This window comes from Haliotis rufescens, unplaced genomic scaffold (genome assembly GCF_023055435.1).
Source record: "Haliotis rufescens isolate VD_foot unplaced genomic scaffold, xgHalRufe1.0.p SCAF_19, whole genome shotgun sequence".
Lineage (NCBI taxonomy): Eukaryota > Metazoa > Mollusca > Gastropoda > Lepetellida > Haliotidae > Haliotis > Haliotis rufescens.
Window position 1 is genome coordinate 18883599 of NW_025963879.1, and position 27219 is coordinate 18910817.

At 40.4% G+C, this 27219-nt stretch overlaps 2 protein-coding genes across 2 annotated transcripts; one reads left to right on the top strand and one right to left on the bottom strand.

The window, feature by feature from the left end:
* Positions 1-6157: 6157 nt before the first annotated feature.
* On the top strand, positions 6158-8210 carry LOC125381615 (putative uncharacterized protein DDB_G0294196). Its single transcript, XM_048398700.1, has 3 exons — positions 6158-6495; positions 6723-7066; positions 7900-8210. The coding sequence occupies exons 1-3, from the start codon at positions 6158-6160 to the stop codon at positions 8208-8210; spliced, it is 993 nt and encodes a 330-aa protein (XP_048254657.1).
* An 8902-nt stretch (positions 8211-17112) lies between these two features.
* LOC124112209 (sushi, nidogen and EGF-like domain-containing protein 1) lies at positions 17113-26505 on the bottom strand. The gene is made up of 6 exons (XM_046472215.2): positions 26109-26505; positions 22225-22312; positions 20945-21144; positions 19847-19929; positions 17849-18038; positions 17113-17440 (listed from the first exon to the last, which is right to left on the bottom strand). The coding sequence occupies exons 1-6, from the start codon at positions 26421-26423 to the stop codon at positions 17324-17326; spliced, it is 993 nt and encodes a 330-aa protein (XP_046328171.2). The 5' UTR covers positions 26424-26505; the 3' UTR covers positions 17113-17323.
* Between the last annotated feature and the right edge of the window lie 714 nt (positions 26506-27219).

The following is a 27219-nucleotide window of genomic DNA, read 5'->3' on the forward strand; positions in this document are numbered from 1 at the left end:
CTTCATGTAAATCGCGACTATGCTTGTCGTAAGAGTCTCGCTGACTTGATGGATGCATGTCATCGTATCCACAATTGCGTGGATCGATGCTCATGATGTCAACGCTTGATTGTCTGGAATATTGCTGAGTGTAGCGTTATACAACAAACCAACCAACCAACCTTACCGGTTATAAACAACCCTGAATAACCCGACATGCTGCGGGATCCCGTAAAATGACCTGTCATTAAAGGGTACTGTGTGCACAAACCTTTGGCCAGTGTTGAATATCACTGAAGAGGAATCCAGTCCTGTCAACAACAGTACCAGCATCACTGTTGTTACTGTTGAGTAAGCAGGTGCGCGTTTTATTGTCAAATCCAAAGGACAGGCATGCCGAGGACATGAGACATGTTGATGCACAGTCGTAGAGAGACGGACTCCTGAAGATGCTGAACACCTGGTGTTCCATGTACTTGTCACGCTGAACTATAGAATCCACGCCAAAACATATATTGCTATGGACTAACTTTATGATTCCCAAAATTAGGAATACAAGTGCACCATTGTCAGACGACATTTTCCTCACCTGAATCTTCAACTGGTAAGTTGCCACTAACACTCCTTACTCATATTGAGCTTTGTAACATTGTCAATAACACCGCATTTTAATTATATGCATTAAACTACCTGTATCGAATGTTTCCCAACGACACCCAATATACTTAAAGCGTATCAAATTAATGTTAATCGGTTCAATTTAGTCCAAGATTCTCATAAAAATGCATTTGTTGAGAACATTTAGAATCACTCACATTTAGTATTATAACAGGTAAAGCAATCGTTATGTGATAACTGCTTGTTGATAAGAAAAAGGAGTATGCTGTCGTTGAAGTGCTTTGGTGAAATCAATGAACGAGACAGATTATGCATCGAAATTAAAATTTTAGATAAATCAATTGCAGCAGGGAGTTACTTCTTTAGATTTCAATGACATAACATGTAATGTACACCCAGGATCGATGATGCGCGAAAAATACTCACTTCGCATTGTCACGAAGATTGGCTTGCTCAATTCTCATCCACAGCAAGCGCAAATGTCTGGAGCAGAAAGTACAATTAGTATTTGGTGATTAAAATGTGTATTTGTCGTTTGTAATTTACCTGATACTTTACGTTTAGCCTACTGTATTGTTTTAGCATAAGGCCCTGTAAATGGTGGGTGACTTAAAATAGTCGCTACTTCATCAAACATGGGACACAATAATTGGTTAAGAGCAAAGCCAACATAAACTGTTACAAAAATCGTTACATATATGCAAGCTGATTTCGAAAGTCATATCTCTGAAATATCAATTTTAACTCATTATTAATTAGCATTTTTTATCGGCTAACAACAGGTTGATGGTAAATTATGAATCATTTCAGTTAATCCATTTTAGTCAAACAAACGTACAACAGAGTAAAAACTTAACATTCGATGTCATCATTTCAAATGCTGATATTAGAATAGTAGGGTTAATCTAGCGTGTCATGCTATAAAAGTTGTAGGATACAAAAAATGACTTATAAATATTCACCAATTCTAATAGCAAGTGTTATGGTTGTATAGTTTATGTTACAAGAATACAAATCCCGTGTCGTAAAACGAGCAGATTCACGAAAGTCAATCATGGCGCGCTTCGCCCGACCTCAGTATAAATTCTTTCTATTTTAATATCAACATAGTTTATATTGCCTTTATATATATGCCTTGGCGTAACTTGGCGATCTTCAAAATCGACGAGTGTTCCATATGTCATTGTAAGTTTAATGTGACGAGACAGAAACGAAAATAAAAGATTTTGACAGCAATGTTTCAGGTTTTCAGTATGTGTAAAGGTCACCGAATGTGATGTCTCAGACGGACGTATTTAGCTGATAATCTTTCGTTAAAGAGCATAACAGTAAATCATACCCAGAATACTATTCACAAATAACTATTCTCAGCAACAATAGTTCCTGTGACACGATATAAAACAAGGACCTGATCAAAGTAGACGCACACATCTGAAAGAATTCATATTTTCAAACATACTATTGACCAGTAAAACAAGTTTACACATTTTATGCCACATGTCTAGCACAGAAAATGACGTTATGAAAAGAGAAAGACGCAAGAACAAAATTGTCAATTCACACGTCAGTTGCGTGTGCGTCCCTCTCTCGCGTGGATGCATCTCCTTCGCATTGAACGGATGAAAGGTCTAACACAGCATTTTGGGTTGGCATCCCATATCTCCACCAGCCTGTCTCTCAGTTCCGGTACTGTAGACGGAGCAGGTGTAAACGTCGGAGGCGGCGGTTCATTTCATCCCAAATGTGTTCAATTGAAGAAAGATCTGTCAGTCTTGCTGTGTGAGGTCGGGCGTTTCTTAAACTGACTTTCGCTTATTCAATAATGGGAAGGCCATGTGGCCGAACAATCTCACCCGTGTTACGCTGTGCCGTTAAATTCCCCAGAACCTGCACCGTGTCTTTTCTACCAGTGTAGGAGTTTTCCGCCCAGATCATCACGCTACTACCACCAAATCTATCCACCTCCTGTTTGCAGTTTCGTAATAACGTTTCCCGCGACGCCTGTAACACAACCTTTACCATCCATTTGTCTCCATCGCATGTGTGGCAATAATCTGTGACTGATCTTGACACCATTGACGTCGCAGCCAACGATGCTGGTCTTTCAAAATGACACCTCCAACTGAATGTGCATACCTTCAGTGCATAAACGGTTCCTCACTGTCTGAGCTGATATCCTACGCAATTCTGGTATTGCCGTAGTTGCAGAGGTGGACGTGGTGGTTCCTTCACGTAAGTGACGTAGCCGTATGAATGGTGCTTGGTGCTACGTGGTAAAACCTGGCTACAGTTGAAGAGGATTCTCCTGTTTGCAGTCGGCGGATGTAGTTATTGCCAACAAGTGATGTTGAACATGCATGTCATGTTCGTGTGTTTCAGCGCCAGGCTCTCACGTGGTTGTGTTTTCTCGATTTTTTCAACATTTCACCAAATCTCTGAAGTACCTCATTCTTTCCAGACAAATCAATCCCACTCCATGCAGAAATGTCAAATTCATTTTTGGTGTTAATTTTGTATGGATGTCGGCAACATTCTGTCAACTATTCATGATGTTACTACTTTTGGGGGTGGCCCAGTCGACTAAGGCGCCGCGATTCGCTGTGCAGAGTTGCGTCCCTTGGGCACGACAGAAACCTATGATTGTGGGTTCGAATCCCGGTTCGCCCCGATTATGTTTCTAGGTTTGTCAGCACCATACCCGTGCTCGTGGGTTTCACTGAAGTGGTAAACGTCTGAGACCTGCATCACTTCGTGCTTTCCTCCCACATTAAGCTGACACGCCGTGATATAACTGGAATACTGTTAAAAGCGGCGTTAAACCCAACTCACTCACTCACTCACCCCTACTTTTGCGTTTCTTTTTTTGCAGAATATATTACTAAAATAAGAAATACATAATTTCAGTATTAGTTTCACAAAAAACATTGGGACATATTACTTATTTTTGCACTTACAAATAATACATTTAAAAGTATAACAGAAAGAGCGGTCCAGCACTTTCATATAATATTTTCAATATTTATTCCGTTATTGAACATACATTTTATTGCTCACAGCTATTTACAGCTTGAAGCATTTTCAGTTATTTTTTTTATATTAAGTAGGTTATTTTTCCACAATCATTGTATATAAACACTCAAACTTGATCAATTTGATGCCATTATTTAATGTTTGTATTCCATGAATTATAAATAAATAGATACGATCAATAACATATCCAAACAAAACTCATATTCACATTATTTTGTGTATTAAGTGGTTTGATTCCAAACTAAACACAGCTAAAGATCCAACTGTAATACGAATTTAATAAATTCGGTTTTTGTAACAATATTTAACATTTTGGTTTGTTTTATCACAAAAACCTTAGTGGTACTTCAGCTGGTGAGCTAGCCATATATTTATCAGAGAATGTTATCTTTTAAAAAGGAACAGGGCACATATGTGCAATGACAATGATTGCAGTTCTATTCTGTTAGAACCATCCCGGTTCTCCCCGATATGTCAGCACCATACCTTTGCTTGTTGGTTCCACTGAAGTGGTGAACGTATAAGACGTGTATCACTGCAGGCTTTCCTCCCATATTAAAAAGCTGACATGCAGTGATATAACTGGAATACTGTAAAAAGCGGCGTTAAACTCACTCACTCACTCACTCACTGTTAGCGAAAAGTACATGGGAAACATACTACCTTATGTATTTTGTTCTTCGTTCTCACCAATGAAATAATGTGTAATTAGTCTGGCTGGTCTCACAAGGGTTGTTGCAAAATGATCCGGTCTCTGACCTTGACGCTCATATCCATAAGGGAACATGAACCATTGAGAACTGTGGTGAACAGGTTTCCGTCTATCAGTCAAAGTGATGTAAACAAAATTAAAATAGATGCAGATCATCACCATCATCTTTGGCCATTTGATGGGTTTCAGAATGTCCAGTCAATATAGCTCTTTATAGTATTCTACATGTCTCAAGTCGTCTGATTGGAGTGAAAAGAAATGCCCCTGTATACATGATTACCCTTACCAGATGTATTCTTTCCTGTCGGCCACACCCCATGGCTTTATGTCACCATTTTGTGCTACATGTACTGCTGGAACAAAAATAGGCAAAAAGTGAGCAGGGCTTACTAATACCCCCGACCTCAACACCAACATGAGCTGAAGAACAATTTCGATTTATTGGAGATATATTGATGCCTAAAAGTTTGAGCCGGTTCCTCTTGAAAAGCAGAATAATAAAACATAGTAATGGCATGATTCAAATATGCACAGGCAATATTTTAAAGACATATACAACATAGGAGTAAAGACAACCGCGACTGCTAACCAGGTCAATATGCATCAATACTTATCAGGTGAAGATCATAGCAAATAGCAAATTATGTCCTTTCTTTTTATTTTGAATCTATTTCGGAAATTTCTCAATGATAGTTTACAAACTTTTGCATACTTTGTCTCGATGTGTGAGATGCGATACGTGCTTCTCGTTTCAGCGATGATATATAAAAGTAGAAATATTTTGATTATGTTTCATAATCTGCGTTATTTTGCTATGAAATCATTTGGTTAGAATGTAAATATTTTGGGTATCATCCAATAATTTCATTATTTGCAGTGTTTGTTGACTTTATTCAACTAAACGAAACGAGTAGGTCCACGCCCAGTAGTCAGTAGTCAGTAGTTGGTGGCAGGACTCCAGAACCGGAAGATGGCGTCACTTCCGGTTCAGGTGGTGTGTGCGCATCCAAGATGGCGATACTTCCGGTTCCGGGTTCATACAATATGGCGGCACGTCCGGTTCCGGGAGGCGTGCGCACCTCCAAGAGGTCGTCACTTCCGGTTCCGGGGAGGAGGAGGAGGACATAAGAAGCGCTCGTTTTTTCTTCTTCTTTTTAAAGAAAAGTGGTGGTGGTGGTGGTGGTAGAGGGAGGAGGGGAGGGAGGGAGGAGCAGGAGGAGGAGGGGGAGGGAGGGAGGAGCAGGAGGAGGAGGGGGAGGGAGGGAGGAGCAGGAGGGAGGCGGGGGAGGAGGAGGTGGGTTCTTTGTTTTGGTTTGAGGGTAGTCAAAGCAATGGATGAAAGCGTTCTTTCGGGAGAGATTGGTGGCCCTGAAAATGGCAGGAAACTGTAGGAACACTGGAACACTGGAAACTGGAAACGATTGGAAACTTGAAAAACAGTGGAGCAGCATGTGCCATGCGTTAGTCACTTTGCTCAGATGATCTATCTTCTTTTTCTTCTTCCTCCTCTTCCTCGGACTGATGACGTTGCCGAAGCTTTGAAGAGTGCTTTCTATATGCATGGCTTCTATGAGATGAAGCACTTGTGTCACTTGTGTCACTGGTGTCGACATGGACGGCGCTGCTGAAGTCTTCTGGGCAATCTGCAGGGTAATGGCCCACGACTTGGCAGTTGTAACATGGGCCCTGGGGAGTCTTCTTTCGACTGGGTTCTGGACAATCTGGCTCTTATTGGCTCTGCCCTAGCCTCTTTGTTTGGAGGAAAGTAATAAATTGTCTGACACCAGGAAGGTTTGGATCAGTGTGTGGTGTGTCACCATGAAGTACGCACGCAAGATGGTGTTGGTGCCTGAAGACACATGGCAAAGTCTACAGGCCACCAAACAACGTCATCGTCAGACACTTCACACCCCTCTCTTGGAAAAGAAACGTCTCCAAAATTTGGAAGAGATGGACGCGTTGATGCAGAGGTCACAGCAGCCTTTTCAGATGCGGGAACAAGAATATAACCAACTGTTGCAATGCATGCCAGAGTTGCAGCGCCAACAGCACAACAACAACAACAACAACATAAAACCACTACAACCCAAAGTGACACCACCACAACCACCGCCATCACCATCAACGATGGTCACCTTCAACGATGGTCACCACAGGTAGACCTGCCCCTCCTCAACAAGTGATAGACGAAGTGGTCATGAGTGTCCCTAGAGCCATGTCCAGTAAAGCATTGAATTTGATTCAAAACAGTTCCGACTTGAGTTGGACTCCAGAGGGGACCCTGACCGTGGAAGGGAAACCTGACCGTGGAAGGGAAACCTGTCCCTGGCACCCACATTGTGGACTTGATCAACGGTTTAGTGAGTCACCATTTGGCCAACAGTCATGTCCCTCATGAAATGATTGGAAATCCTCAACGATGGCAATGGACGCAGAAGCAGCAGCAGCAGCAGCAGCAACAACATCCTCGTGCCACACCAAAAACACCCAATACCCAGTTCCCCCTCCCCAAGTTCTCCCCACAAAGTCACAAAGAGAAAGGAAGAAGGAGGCGGCGGCAGATGGATCCACAAGCTGAAGAAGAAGAAAAAGATGAGATGCCATCCCCAACTCCTTTGCGACAGCTGGATCCACAAGTGGAAGAAGAAAAAGATGAGATGCCAACCCCATGGTTGATGACCCCACCTCTGTCTGATACCAAACAGGACAGATTCATCAACAGGCGAGGTTCATGGATACCCTTTAGCACCACCTAAGAAAAAAAATCTCTCCCCTCTCTATAAAAGGCCATTCATGTACTGAGTGGCACCAGTCTGAGGGAAATGAAGCGACAGACCAAGACGCGACAGCGCATTCTTCCCACTGCTGCTGCACGGAAACAAAACAAAGGATTTCCTACTTCCATTTGGACGGCCTGGTTGGAAAAAATCTACTTTAATCCTGAACATCCTTCAAGTTTTGGAGGCTGGCGACCTTTGTGTAAAGCTCAACATGCAAGAACCAGTAAAAGCAAGAAGAAAACCATGCCATCCCAAAGTCAAATCAAGCGTTGGTTGCAAACCCAAAGTACCTACACCTCGCACAAACCAGCCAGACGCTCCTTTCCAAGAGACCACTATCGTGTGGGAGGCGTCAATGAATTGTGGCAAGCAGACTTGAGTGACATGATTGTCTTTCAAGACGACAACCAAGGATTCAAATATCTGCTGTGCATGATCAATGTTTTCAGGGTGCAACCCCTAAAGGCCAAGTGAAGTTCTGCTTTGACCGAAGGTTTTTAAACCTTGCTGATGCAACAAGCCAAAGGCCGACTCCCTGCTCAATTGCAAACAGACAAAGGCAGCGAATTTGTCAACTGCCCTTTCCAGGCTCTCATGACGAAGCATGGCATTCATTTCTACACCAGTCAAAATCCTGAAACGAAAGCAGCCGTGATGGAACGGTTTCAAAGGACACAGCATGGGACCAGACACTATTTGAAAGTCTTACCCAGTTGGTCAAGTCGTACAACCGTCGTGTGCATCGGATCATTGGTCAGCGACCTGTGAACGTCCTCCCAGGAGATCCTCAGTCAGAAATTCTGGTGTTAGACTACATAGAGGAACAACAACAACGGCAGCAGCGCAAAAAAGAAAATAACAACACAAAGACTGTCGTCCCACAAGACAAGATCCCCCTCTCTTTTAATGCCGGGCACCCGTGTACGTCTGCACAAAAAACTGAACTGTTTACGCTGGACCGGTTGGTGACAGGGAGAACACCTCCTATGTATCGGATCAAAGATGATCATGGTGAAGTCCTCAAAGGAACCTTTTACCCTGAAGAAATACAGCCCATCTTGAAATCAGACGAGGGTGGACACATCCGATGACAGAACCGCCACCACCACTGCTACCCCTGCAGAGAAGCTTCTCAGCATCCATGGGTATAGATGAACCTCCTCTTGCTGCTACACCACGTCATCACCAGCGCCGACACTCGCCTTGGTGTAGTTTTGGCATGACTTTACCATGCAGTGAACTCGTGTTTTTTGCTCAGATCATAGTGATAAAAATGAAAGAGGAGGATTTTACGTGCGCTTCTGTTAATTCTTTTTCATTTACGAGCGCTTCTTATGTCCTCCTCCTCCTCCCCGGAACCGGATGTGACGTCTTCTTTGAGGTGCGCACGCCTCCCGGAACCGGACGTGCCGCCATCTTGGATATGCACGCACCGTCGGAGCCTGAAGTGCCGCCATCTTGGATGCGCATGTGCCACCGGAACCGGAAAGGCCGCCATCTTGGATGCGCACGCATGATCACTTCCGCTTCTGTAGTCACTTGCGCTTTTCAACATCATGTCAAGTGTCAGAAAGTTTATCAAACGAAATCATTTGCGCACTCAATAAAAAGTAGACATTCTGTGGCAAAAAGTCAATGTCCGTGTTAATTATTCTAGAAAATTAAATTAGCCATAACAAAAGGATTGAAATAGTATTATGGGATCACGACGCATGAGGTGGTGTATGTTTATCGAGGTTGCAATGATGGTAACAGTTTAATCCATTTGATGAAGTAACGATCTAGATGGTTTTAGTGTATTATTGATAATACTGAAAGTTGCGAATGAAAACGAATGCTCTTTGTGTTACTAATACTGGACAGCATGCCGCTCAACGTGAATGCCAACAATGCCAAAACTCTTCAAAAGACAATCAGGCAACTTTCCAATAACCAACTTTGCCTTTACATTGAGCAATAATTTCAGCAGCTCCAGTCTTTCGTGTCTTTTTAAGGTACAATGGGGCAGGGTCAATGCAAATTGTAAGTTAAATAGTCATATGGTAATGTACCTGAATTCTATATTGTATTTCACACGGCTGCAAAACTCAAACACAAGACTGTTATCAAGCACAAATGTAAACAGTCAACTAACGCTCACTCACTTTTCTTTTCTCTTTTTGTTGAACGCCGCACTCAACACTGTTCCAGCTATATGATGGCGGTCTCTTAAAATAGAATCTGGACCAGACAATCCAGTGATTGACATCATGTGCATCGATCTACGCAATTCGGATACGATGACATGCATCAACATAGTCAGCGAGCCTGACCAGCCGATCCCGTTAGTCGTCTTACAACAAGCATAGTCGCCTTTTACGGCAAGCATGGGCTGCTGGAGGCATACTTACTGGTAGAACGTAGACAATACAGCTGATACAAATGTCATTTATTTGAATGATAATACTTAAGACAAGCAAATCTATTTCAATAATCTATCGGTTTCATTCATAACTCTTTCAGTACACAAGTATCGCTAATAAACGATTATTAGTGACGTATTCAATAATACTCTTTTCTCATAACTGTGTTTTCTCAAAATATGAAAAAGTAGCCAAAGGCAATTTCTGTAAAAATACTAACAGTTTGCTCGAACCACATCTCCAATCAAAGAGTACCCACTAATGGACATTATTGAGATGTAGTATTACTGATGTTGAAAAGGCAGGTGTACTTAATAACGATTTCGTTTCTGTTTGCAATGTGGCTGATGGTAATCAGCCGTTTCCAGATTTTAATTACCTTGTCAAACATTTGATCTCCCTCTATCGGACATTATTCTCATTGAATCGGAAATAAGTGATCTCATAAAGTCACTAACAACCATAATTCAAACAGGCCAGAATATGTAAACCGCAAACTTTTAAAACCTTTAGCCGATAGGATTGCAATCACATTATGTATTTATTTTAATTGATCGTTAAAAGAATCAATATTTCCAGAAAACTGGAAACTCGCCCACATCATGCCATTATACAAGAAAGGTGACACTACCCCAAAACTACAGCCCATTTAGCCTGTTATCAATTTTTGGAAAATAACAGGAGAGATTAGTCATTAAACACTTATATATAAATATTTCATTCTGAATTATCTCCTGTACAAATATCAATCAGGACATTATACAACCTCTCAATCAATATTAATATATAATGATATTGCTCCATTTGATGATCAGCATGAATATTATTGTATGGTATTTTGTGACGTATCTGAAGGATTTGACAGAGTTTGGCACAAAGTATTACTTTCTGAGATAAAAAAAAGACGGTACAACCGGAAAGCTACTACAATTGTGAGAAGACTATATAAGTCATCGGAGACGAAAGGGTTTTGATAATTAAGACAAAATTGTTATGGATGAGCAACTTCTTTATTACAATTAGGGCGACGTTTTGATAATGGCAGCTTTTTATCTAGGAAAAGTACTGAAGCCGGTGTCCCACAGGGATCAGTCTTAGGCCTCTTCTTGTTATGGGGTTACATCAATGACCTAGCTGATAATCTAGAGAATTCTACTCGTCCTTTCGAAAAACGATACTTTCAATGGCACATCGTTTTTTCACATACAAGTGATAGAACACAGATTAAACAGTGATTTAGAGCTCGGGCTAATATATGTTTAGTTAAGTTTAACCCGGATAAAAGAACATTTATATTGTTCACCCATTGTAAAAAACGTTCTGTTATTATTTATAACAATACAGCTCTTTGCGCATCTATTTCCTTGAAACATCTGGGCTTTATTCTCATTTACTTCATAATCCAAATTACAGCTCGTTTAACAAGACCTATATTAGAATATGCTTCAGAGGTAAGGGATAACTGTAGTCAAGAAAACTCCGAAACCTTGAAATGATTCAACTAGAAGCAGCTCGCATAGTAACAGGTCTCCCTAAATTCTCTTCAAGATCGCGTTTATATTTTGAGACAGGATGGGAATCACTATCTAATAGAAGAAAATCTTAATAGTTTTGTACAACTTACCATATTTTTATAATTTATTTTCCATCGTAGTTACATGACATGTTACCACCCAAATTATCAACTATTAGTAGATATGAGTTACGAACTATCAGTACACCACATGAACAAAATACTACATACCAGCATTCATGTATACCTTCTTCAATAAACACTATGGAATGACTTACCCCCTGAAAACATATGTACAGCATGATTGTCAAATTTTAAACAGATGATTAAAACAATAATAACAGCCCCACCTCCGTACTTCTTAACCGGCTGCCGAAGGGCTAACATTTTACATACACGTCTGAGACACTCTTGCAGTTCCCTAAATGCAGATCTTTTCAAATCCCTGTCTCAAAGATTAACCATTATCCTTCATACAATCAAAGAAGGACTTTAAATATATATTCGCAGAAAGTATCTGAGACAAGTGGTATTAATACGTTGTGGATTCTCAAATGTGGACATTAAGTCAAAGCAATCTCAACTTTGTACACCACAAACCCACATGACAAACTAAAAGAAAAAACTTCATTCATTGATACACGGGGCTTTTGTTGCAAAACGTAGTGACCATGGATACAGTTACATATCTATCTTCAGAAGTTCAGGGTATTTCGTAAAAAAAAGAAAGCAAATGACATCTGAAGTTCACTTACAAAAAGAAATATGTGAAATGCTGGAATTCTGAATGCATCTGTCAAATCTTGGGGGAAGACATTTAGGCAAGACGTAGGCAACCCATGGGCACCAATTGTGCTCCCCGTCTTGCCGACCTGTTTCCGTAGGCACATGGATTGGGAATGCCGCTCGGATTTGCGAAGTCAAAAGAAGGTAATTCGGTCAAGTAGTTTAACTCAAGGTTTAGGTGTATCGATGATCTGATATCGTTCAATAACCACTAAATAGCCAATTCCCTTGCACTGACTTACCATCCTAGACTATAAATAAAGGAGACCAGTGAGATCACCGCATTCATTTCATATTCAGATCTATGCATACTGATTCAGGGTGACAAAACACTCTCCACAAGACTGTATTACAAGAGGGCTGACTTCAACTTTCAAATCGTCAACTTTCCCTGTCGAGCAATATTACTGAAGTTCCGGTATTTAGTGTTTACATTTCACAACTTTAAAGGTACAATCGAGTATACTCTTTCTTCCAAAATTTCAAAGAGCGTCATACAACTCTTGCTTAGATGGTTTGCAACATCGAAGGCTCCATAAAAGCTTTCAAAACGTTTTATGGTAGGCACACTGAGGTCCTTTCCAATTCCACGCATCAGTGACAAAAATAATGTCCAGTGCATTTCCTATTTTAACTTGTACCATGTGTCCCTGTGTTTTTGTCAAGTGAACAGTTGACTAAACAGTTGACTTGCCGTTTGACTCATAAGCACATGCTCATGATACAGTCGGAACTGAAAAATCGAGATTACTTGTGGCTAGGGAAGGGTTTTGTCACTTCTATTCATATATTCATATCTATTCAAGATATACTTACACAGGCATTGAAAGATGTCTTTATTGCCCCATGCTACTGGTTTCAAACCCAAGGCGGTCCTAAGAATACGAGGCTGTCTGTATAGCTAACATGTTTTCTCACCTCACATTGGTCCTAAATTATCATCTCAATCAAGATGAAAAAGGAGACTTCATATAAAATCCACACATCAAACATGCTCTACGAAGATTTATCAGAGAGCATCATACGACTCTTTTTATCAAATCTTTTAGAGTAACAACATTCATGCCCTTAGTAAAGTTTTCAAAAAGATTTATACCAGATATCGATATGTTGCAGTAGTTTTGTTAGAGGCAGTGGTGCTGATTGTAAGTGGCAGAAATTTGATTGAGGCGCCCGTACAATACCGATACATTGTAGTAACCTTGACAGTTATTAATATAGAGTTAGCAGCTTAGTTGTTGTTTACAGTCAAAATTCCGGCCAAGCCCTTGACACCCTCGTTATCTGCCCGGTGTGGTAGGCTCAAACGACCCCCTAAATGTGACTCGAGAGTCATATGGGCCTGGGCTCACATGACTCCCCTAACCAGGCTCAAAACACTCCCACTAGACTCAGCTAACTCCCCTACTGGGCCCCAATGACTCCCCTTATTTTGAATTAAAATGATTACAGAAAGGATCAAACATATCTTGTATTATAAAGGTTTTCAACCCCTCTTCCTCATTTTCTATTCTGAAATGCCAGGTTAAGAACAATCCCGAATATTGTGTCAGATGTTTTAGTACCAGTTATTTATTACAGTTTTATATTTAATTTAATTTGGAAAAAAACTCCAGGTGCCTCTCTTAAATCACTATACTTTACTTAACCTATAATATATTTCCAGAATACTCCCTGTGTCTTCCATCCAATTCTTGAGTCTCAGGCTCAAACTACTCCACCTATTTTATATCCAATTATTTAATATCATGCTCAAACTATTCTTCCTGTTCTGTATCCGATTCTTTAGTGGATAAACATTCCCCAGGACACAATTCGGGATCAGAGTGCTTCCATGGGACAACGTTGGTTGGTGGGTTGGTTTGTTGTTTAACGCCGCACTCAGCAATATTCCAACTATATGACGGCGGTCTGTAAATAATCCAGTCTGGACCAGACAATCCAGTGATTAATTTCATGAGCATCGCGCCACGCAATTGGGATCGATGACATGGATCAACCAAGTCAGCGAGCCATCCCGTTAGTTGTCTTTTACGACAAGCATAGTCGCCATAAGCTGTTTAAGACCTATTCTTCCCCGGAATCTGTACGGGTCCCATGGGACAACAATGGCAGTTAGTTTGGGCTCTGATGGTGTCCATCGACAGAGTGAGGACAGATGACCTTTAACTTGAAAATCTACTGTTCGAAGTGTGCCATATGGAACTTGGGTTAATGACAGTGATGTATGCCAATTTAGGTTTAAGGTTGATGGAGAAATATTTTGCTCCAAATATATGCAGGTACCACCATCACGAAGAGGGCAAAACCATGCAGCCTTGTTCTCTGTGGTGGTTACTGAGTCAGTTTTGTGCAACAAATCCCCTTTCTCAATCACTAGTAACTAGATCACGTTTCAGCTATATTGAACTCAAGGTGCATAGAAGTTTGAACAGCTAACTTATGGAAAGAATAATAACTTTTGGATATTTGCTCATGTGCATTTTGGTCATTCTCGGTGTTCATTGGCTGGTTAAAATTCTACGCTATTTCATTGGCTGACACTGACTGCAGGAACTACTTTTGAGCTTTCACATTTCATTCACAAACCACACGTGCTTTCATTCATGAATTATATGCTGATGTCATTCTCGCAAATGCGTGACTTTGACTAGAACAATATACGGAATCTTTTTTCAAATAAAAACAAAGTACCAATATTGTATTACTTTAACATCACTTTAATGCACAATTTTTTAACAATCGATCAAATTTCCAACTTTGATACTCTGAAACTTCGGCCGAGATCTAGGTCAAACATCTCGCACTGCGACTGACTTGATTCTTCTTGTATGACATTCCCACCTGTTTTCGTGACACACATGTTCTTTAACTATTGACTTTGTGACTTTGTTTAGCCAGGTTTCATTGTTGTTGAAGATGACAGTTTACAATACTGACATATTGAGCGAAATTCGTCGGTAACAGCATCGGTGCATTCTCGGCACCTCTGGCTTCCGGGACTGTTGGCAACGGTCTGACCTAGCCTTGACTGTTTTGTAAATTTATTTGTCTCTGATAACTAAAAGTTTTATCAGTAACATGTATTATCAATTGTTATAAATTGTTGTTAAACAAAGTCGTGAGTTTGCAGTTTTTAATGAGAATTCTCAATTTTGTTTTCTGGTACTACATTGCATATCGTTTGAATTTATATTGGTAAGAGTGAAGCGGTTAGTAGTGAAAAGCCGCTTGTTTTTTCTGAGGATGAATACATTAGAGATGGCCGGGTGGATGCAGCACATTTAAACGACGTAAAGCATCAAAACTGAGTATGGGTAATAATTAGAATAACCCACATATAATGCGGGGGGATATAGCGATCAGTCAGTCTGTCTGTCAGTCTGTCCGTCCGTTTGTCCGTCCGTAATCATTTCCTTTTCCGGGGCAGAACTCGAAAATAATTCAGTGTATTTGATCGAAACTTGTTATATCTATCAGTCAAATACTGAAGTTGTGCCTTTTGCTATATAGGAATTTTAGAATTTTTTATTGTTTACGTTTCCATGGTAACAAGTTGGACTTGGGTTCTGTAAGGGTGGTGTTCGTTTCCGGAGCATAACTCAAAACCCATTCAAAACTTTCTTACAAAACTTTGCATGTCTACCAGACTCATACTGAACTGGTGCCTTTTGATATTAAGGAATATTATACATTTTTATTTTCATGTTACCATGGTAACAAGTTGGACTAAGGTTCTATAAGGGTGGTGTTCGTTTCCGGAGCGTAACTCGAAAACCGTTAAATACTTTCTTACAAAATTTTGCATGTCTACCAGGCACATACTAAACTGGTGCCTTTTGCTACTTTGGAATTTTTATTTTTTTATGTTTCCATGGCAACAAGTTGGATTTAAGTTTTCATATAGGGTGGGTTCACCTATGGAGTATAACTGTATAACTAAACTGTGAAATATTTCCTTGCCAAACATTGCATGTCCTAATATATAGAGTACATACTGAACAGGTGCCATTTGATATTAAGGAGTTTTAGACATGTTTATTTTAGAATTTCCATTGCAGCTATTTTGACATGGGCTAAGAGAAATGTTGGGTCAGTTACCTGGTTTGGGACCATAACGTTTACAAATGGGTGGGGGATATAGATGACTTCGTTGACTATACGCTTGTTTCTTGTAATTGTCCCCCGCCGCGCGAAAGCGCGGAGCGGGGGATATAGTATTCACGACCGTCCGTCCGTACGTCCGTACGTCCGTCCGTACGTCCCACCTGTTTTTCGCCGCGATATCTCAAGAACTAAACACTGGATTGTCTTCATATTTGGAACTATGGTGTATATACAGACTCCGCAGACACCAGTCGGTTTTGGTGACCTTGACCCCATTTTCAAGGTCACAGCAGGCAAATCTGCTTTTGGAGTTGGAAAACGGTGTTGCCGCGATATCTCAAGAACTAATCGCTGGATTGTCTTCATATTTGGAACTATGGGTATATACAGACTCCGCAGACACCAGTCGGTTTTGGTGACCTTGACCCCATTCTCAAGGTCACAGCAGGCAAATCTGCTTTTGGAGTTGGAAAACGGTGTTGCCGCGATATCTCAAGAACTAATCGCTGGATTGTCTTCATATTTGGAACTATGGTGTATATACAGACACCAGTCGGTTTTGGTGACCTTGACCCCATTTTCAAGGTCACAGCAGGCAAATCTGCTTTTGGAGTTGGAAAACGGTGTTGCTGCGATATCTCAAGAACTAATCGCCGGATTGTCTTCATATTTGGAACTATGGTGTATATACAGACACCGCAGACACCAGTCGGTTAATGTGACCTTGACCCCATTTTCAAGGTCACAGCAGGCAAATCTGCTTTTGGAGTTGGAAAACGGTGTTGCCACAACATCTCAAGAACTAATCGCTGGATTGTCTTCATATTTGGTACTATGGTGTATATACAGGCGGGGGACATTTCGTCATTTGTTTGCAAAAAAACCCACAGAAACACATGTTTTACTTTCCATTTCATATGGATGCGACCATGGTGGATCTTTTGTTGGTAAACAATGTATGCTTCTTAAAGAACATTCAACTCTTGACTCATTACATACAGAATTGCACATTTACTTGTGGTCACTTCTACAGACAGCTGCCGGGGGATATGTCATCTTTCTGATGATCCCCACGTCATCAATCTACATATTCCACATTTACTGCATTCATACCTTTGAAAAGCTACTTGACGTCATGGGTTTTGGCTAAGCCAAAGATGACAGGAATGACTTCTCTTTGCTCGTTTTATTGTGCTCATAACCTTTCAACAGGCAAAGAAGATATGTGATTTCTCAAATCGAATCAAAGTGTTAGTGAGTAATGAGTCTGAACACATTCTGTATTGATTTTAGGGATACAATCATTGTCTCAAATGACACAAATAAACATATCCGCTGCACGAGCTCATGAAAACCTATGTGATGAAGGCATTGCGTTGCTCTCGAGTGGTTCGGTTTAAGATATCCACTCCATCACACTAACAGAGACGTCACCATAGAAGAAGATGCTGTTAGGTTTTGCCCCGGAGCGTCTCTCGGTGAAGTTGTGAATGCTGACACCATCGATTACCAACTGAAATAAGATCGGCTATTACTTTATTCTATGTTTAATGTTTAACCATCCTCATACACAAAGTCTGAACCAGATGTTTAAGAAACTCTGCTATTTGCAAAACAATTATATACACTAATTATCACAAAGGTCAAATAAACATACTGTATATACACGAATGTCCGCAGTTTACATTGCACTGATATAAATACACTGGATACTCCTGTTTGCCATTTCCACTGATATATAAACATGTATTTTCTACTGTCTTAAGTTTACATTCAACTCTTACACAAAACATGTATTCTCTTCTGTCTTAAGATTAAATTCAACTGTATTTCCAGGTATACTCTGCTGTCTGAAGTTTAAATTCCACTGAAAGATAAACACTGTATTCTACTCTGCTTGCCGTTTACATTCTGTACATACCCTGTATACTCCATCTTGAAGGGTTATTTGGACCTGGGATTCTTGTCCAACCTCCATTGTAAGATCGGCATGCACCTCTTGACCCAAGCTTCCATCTAACTTCGTGTTCATGATGATCCGTTTACCAAGGTTAAAGCGAAAGTCTGAGTAGAATAATACATCTTCGTGTTTCTTAAGCCCGAGATCCCAACTGTATTGTGATGTAGATGAAATGAGTGAGTTTATATTTAGCAATATGTCAACTACATAAGAAAACAACTTTCATCAAAAACATGCACATATACCGTGAAGTAAATGCATAAATATCAGAGATTCATTTTTATTCAATGTATACCTCGCTGTATATACTATTCCAACAACATTCTAGATTGAAGAGTGAGTGAGTTGGGTTTAACGCCGCTTTTAACAGTATTCCAGTTATATCGCGGCGTGTAAGTTTAATGTGGGAAGAAAGCTCGAAGTGATGCAGGTCTCTGACGTTCACCGCTTCGGTGAAACCCACGAGCACGGGTATGGTGCTGACAACCCTAGAAACATGATCGGGGCGAACCGGGATTGGAACCCACAATCATAGGTTTCTGGCGTGCCCAGGAACGCAACTCTGCACAGCGAATCGCGGCGCCTTACGACTGGGCCACCCGTGCCTCTAGATTGAAGAATGAAGACTGGTTTCTTGGCATGCGACAGTGACACACTTCTGGACATTCAGGGATTTTAGTTACTTCTGCTGCTGCCACTTATTTGACTTTTTGTAATGCCTGTTTTATTATAAATCTCAAACTGTGTGTTGCAATATATTCATTGTTCTTGTCACAAATTACGTACGTACTGATTTCCAGGTTAACCTTTTCGTTTTAATCTAAACATTAAGTTGAAACACAAACAAGCATACAGAGTGAGGAAACGTAACATACCTTTTGGCTTTCACAGTTATGAGAACAAGAGTCATCAGAAGATGACATATCCCCCCGATCCCCACAAATTCGAAAGAACAAATCATCTGACTGTTACTTTAAATCCAACTTGAGAGAATTTCTTTCTAATCTGTGTGTCTGTATACAAGAGTAGTTGTCGAGCTATCAAAACAATACCATGGAATAGGGATTCGGAACTTTGTATTTCTAAATCAGAGTCAAAGACAAACTTGTTGCCATGGAAACTGAAAAATATATATATTCTAAACACCCCTAAACCAACGGCACTATTTGGCAACCTGGTCTATGTGTGTGTGCATAGCTTGAGGACAGAATATCTATTAGTTTTAGAGATATGGTCCGGACAAACACATCACTATGCACAGAGTCAAACTTGTTGCCATGAAAAGAGGAAAAATCTAATTTTGAAAAATTCCGAAATAGCAAAAGGCACCACTTCAGCCCTTGGTTAATACATGTACCAGGTTTGGATAAAAAGTCTTATACAGTTTTCAAGTTGTGCTCCGGAAACGACACCTATCTCTCACCCTTTTGAGACTTGTCCAGATTGTTTCCATTGAAATCGAGAAAAACAAAAATGCAAAAAATCCGCAAATAGCAAAAGGCACCTCTTCGGGATCTGTTTGATATATCTGCCAATTGTGGTTGAAAAATATTGGAAGGTTATCGAGTTACGCTCCGGAAACGAAATGATTACGATCGGACATATATTCATTTCAAGAATACATTGAAATTTTAAAAAATCAAAAAGTATCCTTCTTAATCTTTTGTATAAAAGTGACAAAATCCCTTCCATATTCATAAGAAATCTCTTCTGTATGACTGTCGACCTTACGATTCCGACCACATCATGAGCATGTGTTTATGAATAACTATCAAATAGAAACAAATGTCATGCTCTGTAACATTTTATTGAGAATTTGAAAAGGATTGTATCATGTCACGGTGTGAATTGTAACTTTATTTTTTGATAATAGTGGACACTCAAAATCAAGGTCATTACAAAGGTCAACATTATACGAGGTCCGGTCAACAAACAACAAATACGGTCAGCATTCATTACCTTGTTTCGGCTGTAAGTGTCCCTCTGATTATCAGTCGGAACTTGTTTGATGGACCACATGGAAATGAATACCTGTCTTTAACCTATAAGAAACAAATAAAGCGAATTTGTCTGTTCCCAGTTTCAGAAATACGAAAAAGGATGTGATTGCTTTTGCGAAGTCGGTACAAAGTTAGATTCAAATCAAAGTATTGCATTGTGTTTGAATGATCGGAATCACTATATTTGAAAAGTTCTGTTTATTTGTTTGTTTGTTTGTTTGTTTGTTTGACGGCGGTCTGTTAATAATCGAGTCTGGACCAGACGATCCAGTGATCGACATCAGGAGTTGAGTCCAAGAGGTTAAACGTTAATTTGTTTGTTGTCAGACGGCGCACTCTGAACAAGACATGACAATGCAAAACAAAGTAGAATTGAAAATTCTAGAAAGTTCGTAACGATGACATGCAATTAACTAAGTCACCGAGCTTGACCACCGATGTGTGTGTGTGTGCGTGCGTGAGTGCGTGCGTGCGTGCTTTTGTGTGTGTGTGCGTGCGTGCGTGCGTGCGTGCGCGCGCATTCCCATGGCATGCTACTGTCATGGTCATTGATTTGCATTGATCGGCTGGGAGGGAATCAAGAATTGTAGCCGTGATATTTGCCGTAGTGAGTCGGCTACCGTGACAAGGACAACACAAACACTTGAAAGAAGTTTCACGATCCATGTCCGAAATCCGATTGTTGATTAGGACGTTGGACAGAAGAGGTTTTTACATCAAATGTTACCAGGCGCTTAACATTCGAACTTCGAATTCGCTATGTAATATTCTGATTTTACTATGATATATATATATATATATTAATCGGTAGATCTACACCTTCGAATCCCTCGTTCAGTAATATTTAGTTATGAACAGATTCAATGTTTTATGGGCGGGGCATAATTACCGATTTTGGTCTTTTACGAAGATACGTTACTTTTATGTTGCTACTTTGTTTCAGGTGGGACAATGCGTTAAACCTGTTGTACATTGTTTGTTGCAGATTTAATATTGAATTTTATCTTCTACATCTGATTTGTGACAGAAACTAAGACGAAAATAGCATTTCACCTACCGGATTGTGCCACCTGTACTGTCCACACAGACCTGACGGAGTCTCCCACGCTCCAGATGATTGGCAGGTGCTGGTAACATTGTTATGGCAGACTCTGAAATCCTGTTCACAGGAGTAGGTTGCCACAGCTCCCTGGTAGTGACCATCATAAGTTATGGTGGCGCCTTTAACACCGGGGGGTTGACCACACCCTTGGAACTCTTGAGAAGATAAGTCACAAGGCTTTGTATTGAAATCCACGTCAATATGTCAAAAGGGATGTTTAAAATATAAAACGTCAACATAAGTATTCAGTTTCGATTACTTGTATTTACCGAAACAAATTCAAAAGGGCGTAAAAATCAAAATAGTGAAGGCAATTATATGAATGGATCACGGAATCAATGATGACACCAGGTCATGTTTTGTCCTCAGGTTTAACCCCTACAGAACAACTTGTTCGCTAGACATTCAGAGTGTCCTGAAAAACACGTGTTTACTAAAAATATATACTGTAAATCGTGAAATTAATGCGTCTCCAAAAGAATGCGAACACTGGCCCCTCGCCCAAAATGCGACTCAATATGAATGCGACACCCCCCTCCTCTCAAGCATCAGTGGATTGATATCTGAGGTATCTACAACAAAGGTCCCAGGCCCTAAACAACAAATAAGTTTTCTACAGATGTTCAAGTGATATTTCAGGAAACAGAAAAGTCAAGTTGAATGTTAAGGAACTGTTGTCATGGATTGGTAAAGAAAACAACAACAAAAACTGAATAATTTTGTTTTGTCATTATCATACTATTTTATATTTATCTCAATCAGACTTTGACGATAGTTTGAAAAATAATCGTTCCCTTTTCATGTGTATTTTATGTATGTATATAGAATTTCAACAAAGTGTCTTTCGATATCAGTTGCATCAAATTGACTCGACTAAAGTACCAAAACTACGAGGCTTGATTGAAAGTGAGGTGTTTATTGTCCAATATCATACAGAAGTATTCATAACAGCGCAATAAAATATTGACACACACTTTCGACATTGACTTAAACTTTTGCGACCTAACCATTCAATTTCAATGTTTAAACTCTTTATGAAATATATACTGCATTTGCTACTCGTCGTAATTGGCAAACTGCTTGTCCGGAAATGTTTTTTCACTCATATCTATCTACCAATCATGAAAGGGATCAGGCAACTGATCCAAATAATTTACAGCATCTCCAGTTGGGACCAGGCAAAACCTTCCTACTGTGTGCATCTCCTGCTGATTCATTGGAAACATAATGGTTACCTGGAACGCATGTTGACTGACCAAGTCGAGTTACTTCACACCGGGTGTTTTCGGGACACGCAACTTGATTGCACCGACCAGAGAGAGACTAGAAGGAAACGAGAAAACAAGTTAGTAGAAGACTTTGGTTAAAAGGGGGACAAGGTGCGGGTGCATTCTTAGTTCATACAAATTCTATCATGTATTTAAAAATTTGTCTGCCAAGTCAAATTGTCCAAGGTGTATTAGCCTAATATAGCTAATATCCCGTTCACATTAACAACATTTACTAATATGAAATATTGCTGAGTGCGGCGTTAAACAGCACACACACACTTGTATTCAAACTGGAGAGCTGTAGCCATTTCAAATAGAGGCCCTGTACATATGTCGTTGAAACCAGCCCACTCAATGGGTTTCGAATATTTAGCGCAAAATATATACTGTATATATTAACCGGCTGTGAGTTGAGATATCAGATTTCCACAAGAAGGCGAATAGGAGGATAAAGGACCCCTCACTGATTAGGTTCTTGCTCACTTTGCCATGTTAGATGATATAACCAAAGGCCAGCTGCGATAACGGGCTGTAGCTCCGGCTGATCGAAGGGCCAAGCTGGACTTATTGTGGTATGAGCGCACTGACTCACGGGAATTTAAATTTTCCGTGAACACGGCCCGTCTTTGAATCTCGTCCCACAGGTGCTCATTGGGATTTAAATCGGGACTGAAGGCAGGCCACTGCAAGGTTCTGATGCCATTCTGCTGGAAGAAGTCTGTTGTTTCTCTCGCAGTGTTGGCACAGGCGTTATCATGCAAGACCAATTCCACACGACACCATGATGCTCGGACCACCCCCCGTTTCTCTCTCAACAACACAAGCATCCGAATAACGTCCCCCACGGCGTGGCAAGACTCTCTCTCTCTCTGCCATCTGCTGTTGAGATACACTAACGGCTCTCCTCTGAGAAGACTCTTCTCCACTGCTGGTGGTGCCAGTGCTGGTGCTGTGAAGACGGTCCCGGCGATGACGTGGTGTCAGAATGGGTCCTTGGTGTGGCCTGTGGCAGTGGAGGTGTCTGCTCGTCATTCGTCGACGCACGATGTCCGCACTAATGTGTCGCTGGTGTACCCCATGGTCTGTCGAGCAGTTTCCGCCGCAGAAACAAAGCGATCTTGAAGATGCTGTCGCACAATCTGACGATCCTAACGTCGGGTGGTGACCCTTGGTCTTCCACTACGTGGTCGGGCAGATGTAGTGTTGGTGGTCTGGTACCGTTGCTGGAGCCTGTATATGATCCTTACGTGGACTTGAAATGCATTGGCTACTTGCCGGGCGGTTTGTCCCGCTTGCAATCGTCAAAGGACTTTGTCTCGCTGATTTCCTGTCAATCTTGGTATGTGGTAGCAATTCAATAACGAATGAATGTTTTTCGATCTGGGTGGATTTTTATAGGACAAGAAATGGGGGAACGCATGTCCATTTCAGTTTGCACGGAACTCACGTGCATCGGGTTACCAAGGCTGTTGCCGTGATGCGTTTGGGCGATCAGTTTTATTGTCATCTGCATTGTTTTTTTAATCATCAAATTTCATTTTTCCGGACAAGGTAATGTTAAATTTGTATCACAATGGACGTGATGTACACAGATCTTATTGTTCTGACAATAATGTACTACGAAGTGACATCGGTTGATAGATATGGATAGATATGAATAGATATGGATAGCCCTGTTCGGTAGGGCTATGTGTGTGCAGTAAAAAAAGTAGGAACACGCATGTAAGCGATATTTCTATTTCAAAGAACTTGGAGGCGATAGAATAATGTGAGGTGGGATGTTTTGTAGTAGGACAGGAGCGGATGAAAATCTATTAATTAATTGTGTGTGGCCTAAAGTAGCGAATATGGTGTCGTGTAAAACATCGGACCATTTCATTTTTTTTGGTTTCCAGCTTCCGGACACTTTAATGTTTTCACTATCACTGGACATTCATTTACATATTTTCTTTTGTTAAATTATATTGAGCATGTTTAGGGTTTAAATTCTAAGAACATAGGAAACTGTAACAATGGGAGAAGACTCTACATAGGACTTTGTGGATGTTTATTACATAGCATTTTCAAGCTCAAGTCATACATTTGCTCAATGCTACTTGAATGAAGAGCGTAAGAAGCATGACCACAGGGCTAGTAGCCCAGCGCCTGCGCATGCGCCTTGACCTTATGATATAACTCATGTGCACGGACACCGTCTAAAGCGCGAGAACGCGAGATCGAGAGAAAATGAAAAGTCGTATTTATTCCTTCTCGCGACTTTGTACTTTTTTGTGGCCTAATATGACAAGTCGAGATTGTGAGATTGCGAGATTTAACATCATGTCCGAAAGTCGCATTCTGGCGTTGTCGACTTTTGATAAAAAGTGCTATGTACCAAAAACACGAGAACGCGAGATTTTGACCAAATCTCGCGATCTCGCATTCTCAAGTTTTTGGCATATTTGGCTCGTTTCCAAAAGTTGAGATCGCGAGAATGTCCCTTACAGTCTTACGTACATAGATCAACTATAATCCTTCATACAAGGAGTGACTTTTCCACAGGAAGTATTTAAGACAAGTGGAATGAACACCTTGATGATTCACAAAAGTCAAACTATTGGCTTGAAGTTTTGCAATCAGAAAAGAAGCAAGTTCAATAATATCAAAACGTTGTATTTTTCAACTTTGTACACCCCACAATCTCACATGACCAACTCATCGCAAACAGAATATCTTGATCCCTTGGGCATGTGTTACTTAAAGTGGTGACTATAGGCATTGTCACATCTCTATCTTCAAAGGCTCAGGACAATTTGTCAAAAAAGAAAGCAAATGAAGTTTACTGAGACAACAATGGTGAAATCAGTCAATTATCTTTCCCGTGAACAATTGACTTGCCTTTGTATGTGTTTGTGACGGGTGCCACTGGTGAGGCAGGATACGCTCACCTTTTGGCGGACAGCTGGTATCATAACTATTCGAAAGTGATTCAGAAATACATGCTAATGATTTAGTCGGAATCGTCTAATATCATATGCTTTCAGCAGAGAGTTCTTATTGTTATAGGAATACGTTTTGTCACTTTTATATATAATTATACTTATACATACATACCCCACTCAGATACATTATATTGTTTTTTTTATTAATGCCGACATCCATTCAGGGCAACAGCAAGTATAATATTTCAACATCTTTGGTATGACACGGCCAGGGGATCGACCCATGAACCATCCGCTCTCTGGGCAGACGCTCTATCCACTAGACCACGAATTGATGGTCAGTATTGGCTAGTATTGTCCACAACCACAGATAGCTTAGTGATGAAGAAAGATTTCTTGTAACTTATAGCTCCTGTTTCACACCCAATCATAAACAGTATTGTCATGCTTAAATATGTTTGACATATTGCTTTTAAATCTTGTTTGAAATACTAATAACATATTTTTTAATCTGTAACTTGTTTTTGGATGTAGCTCTATGTTGGAGGAAAGCCCGAAGTGATGCAGGTTTCAGACGATCACCACTATTGTGAAACCCACGACCACGGGTATGGTGATGACAAACCAAGAAAATATAATCGCGGCAAACCGGGATTCCAACCCACAATCATGGGATTCTGGTGTTCCCAAGGGTCGCAACAGTGCACAGCGGATTGCGGTAACTTAGACGACTGGGCCATAAGTGCCCCCCTTATCCAAAGACTTTCTTATCATTTCTATACCTTTAACACCGGAACCCCCCTTTGGTGACAAATATTGTAAACATTGTCACTGTGGGAAAATGAGGTTTCCAGTATGGCAACAACATCTCGCCCTGGAAACAAGATGACCTGTAATTAGAGAAAAAAGTAAACTGTGAGCACCAACCTTTGGCCATTGTTGAATATCACTGAAGAGGAATCCAGTTCTGTCTACAACATTACCAGCTTCACTACTGTTAGTGTTGAGAAGGCAGGTGTGCATTTTCTTGTCAAATCCAAATGACGCACATGCTGAGGACATGAGACATTCTGATGCGCAGTCGTAGAGAGACGGACTCCAGAACTTCCTGAACAACTGGTGTTCCATATACTTTTCATGCTCAACTACAGAATCTACGTCAAAACAGTTGTCACCATGGACTAACTTCATGATTCCTAAAATTAGGAAAACAAATTCACCATGGCTAGACGACATTTTCATTACGTAGATCTTCAGCTGTCGATTCCTTACACGTATTGAGCTATTTTAACACTGCCAAAACACTGCCTGGTTATGGAATGCATGCAAGTTGGCTTGCATGTTTTAATGTTTAGTTTGGAACATCAATCCAATAAGAGACATGTACCACGTGTATTGCCAATCAATTTGTTCAATATATAACAGGTGAAAGCACCGTTTGACCTGTCTGCTGACACAAAATTGAATATGATTTCTTTATAGCGAAATCAATCAACGTTACAGATAATGTATCAAACATTATCTCCATACTCATCAATTACAGAGGGGAGAAAAATATTTTGTCCTCACTGACATTTAGTGTAAGTATACATCCAGGATCAATGATGTGAAAATCATAATCTTTTAACATGATTAATTCGAATCCACGGCTTGGGCAAATGTATTTGGTGATTAAGACGTACATTTTGTCCTTTTGTCCTTTTGTAACTAATGTGATCATTATATGGTTTATAAATGTATCATGAATCCAGGACTGTGAAGTGACAGATAATCTTATTAGTTTCTGTCGATAAATGTCACAAATCTAATGTGAAACAAACTATAAAAGTATAGCCAACTTTGTCAACTACAATAAACGTTGGTTCTACGGGCAAGCAAGGTCTACTTAATCTGAGGATTATATATAAATAAAAGCGAAAAACGTTTTCCATATCCATAAGAAATGTCTGCCATAAGCAGAGTCGACTGTATGATTCCGCCTCTTTCATGTGCATGTGTTTATTAATCTCTTTCAAATAGTGATAATACCAGGTGTTCG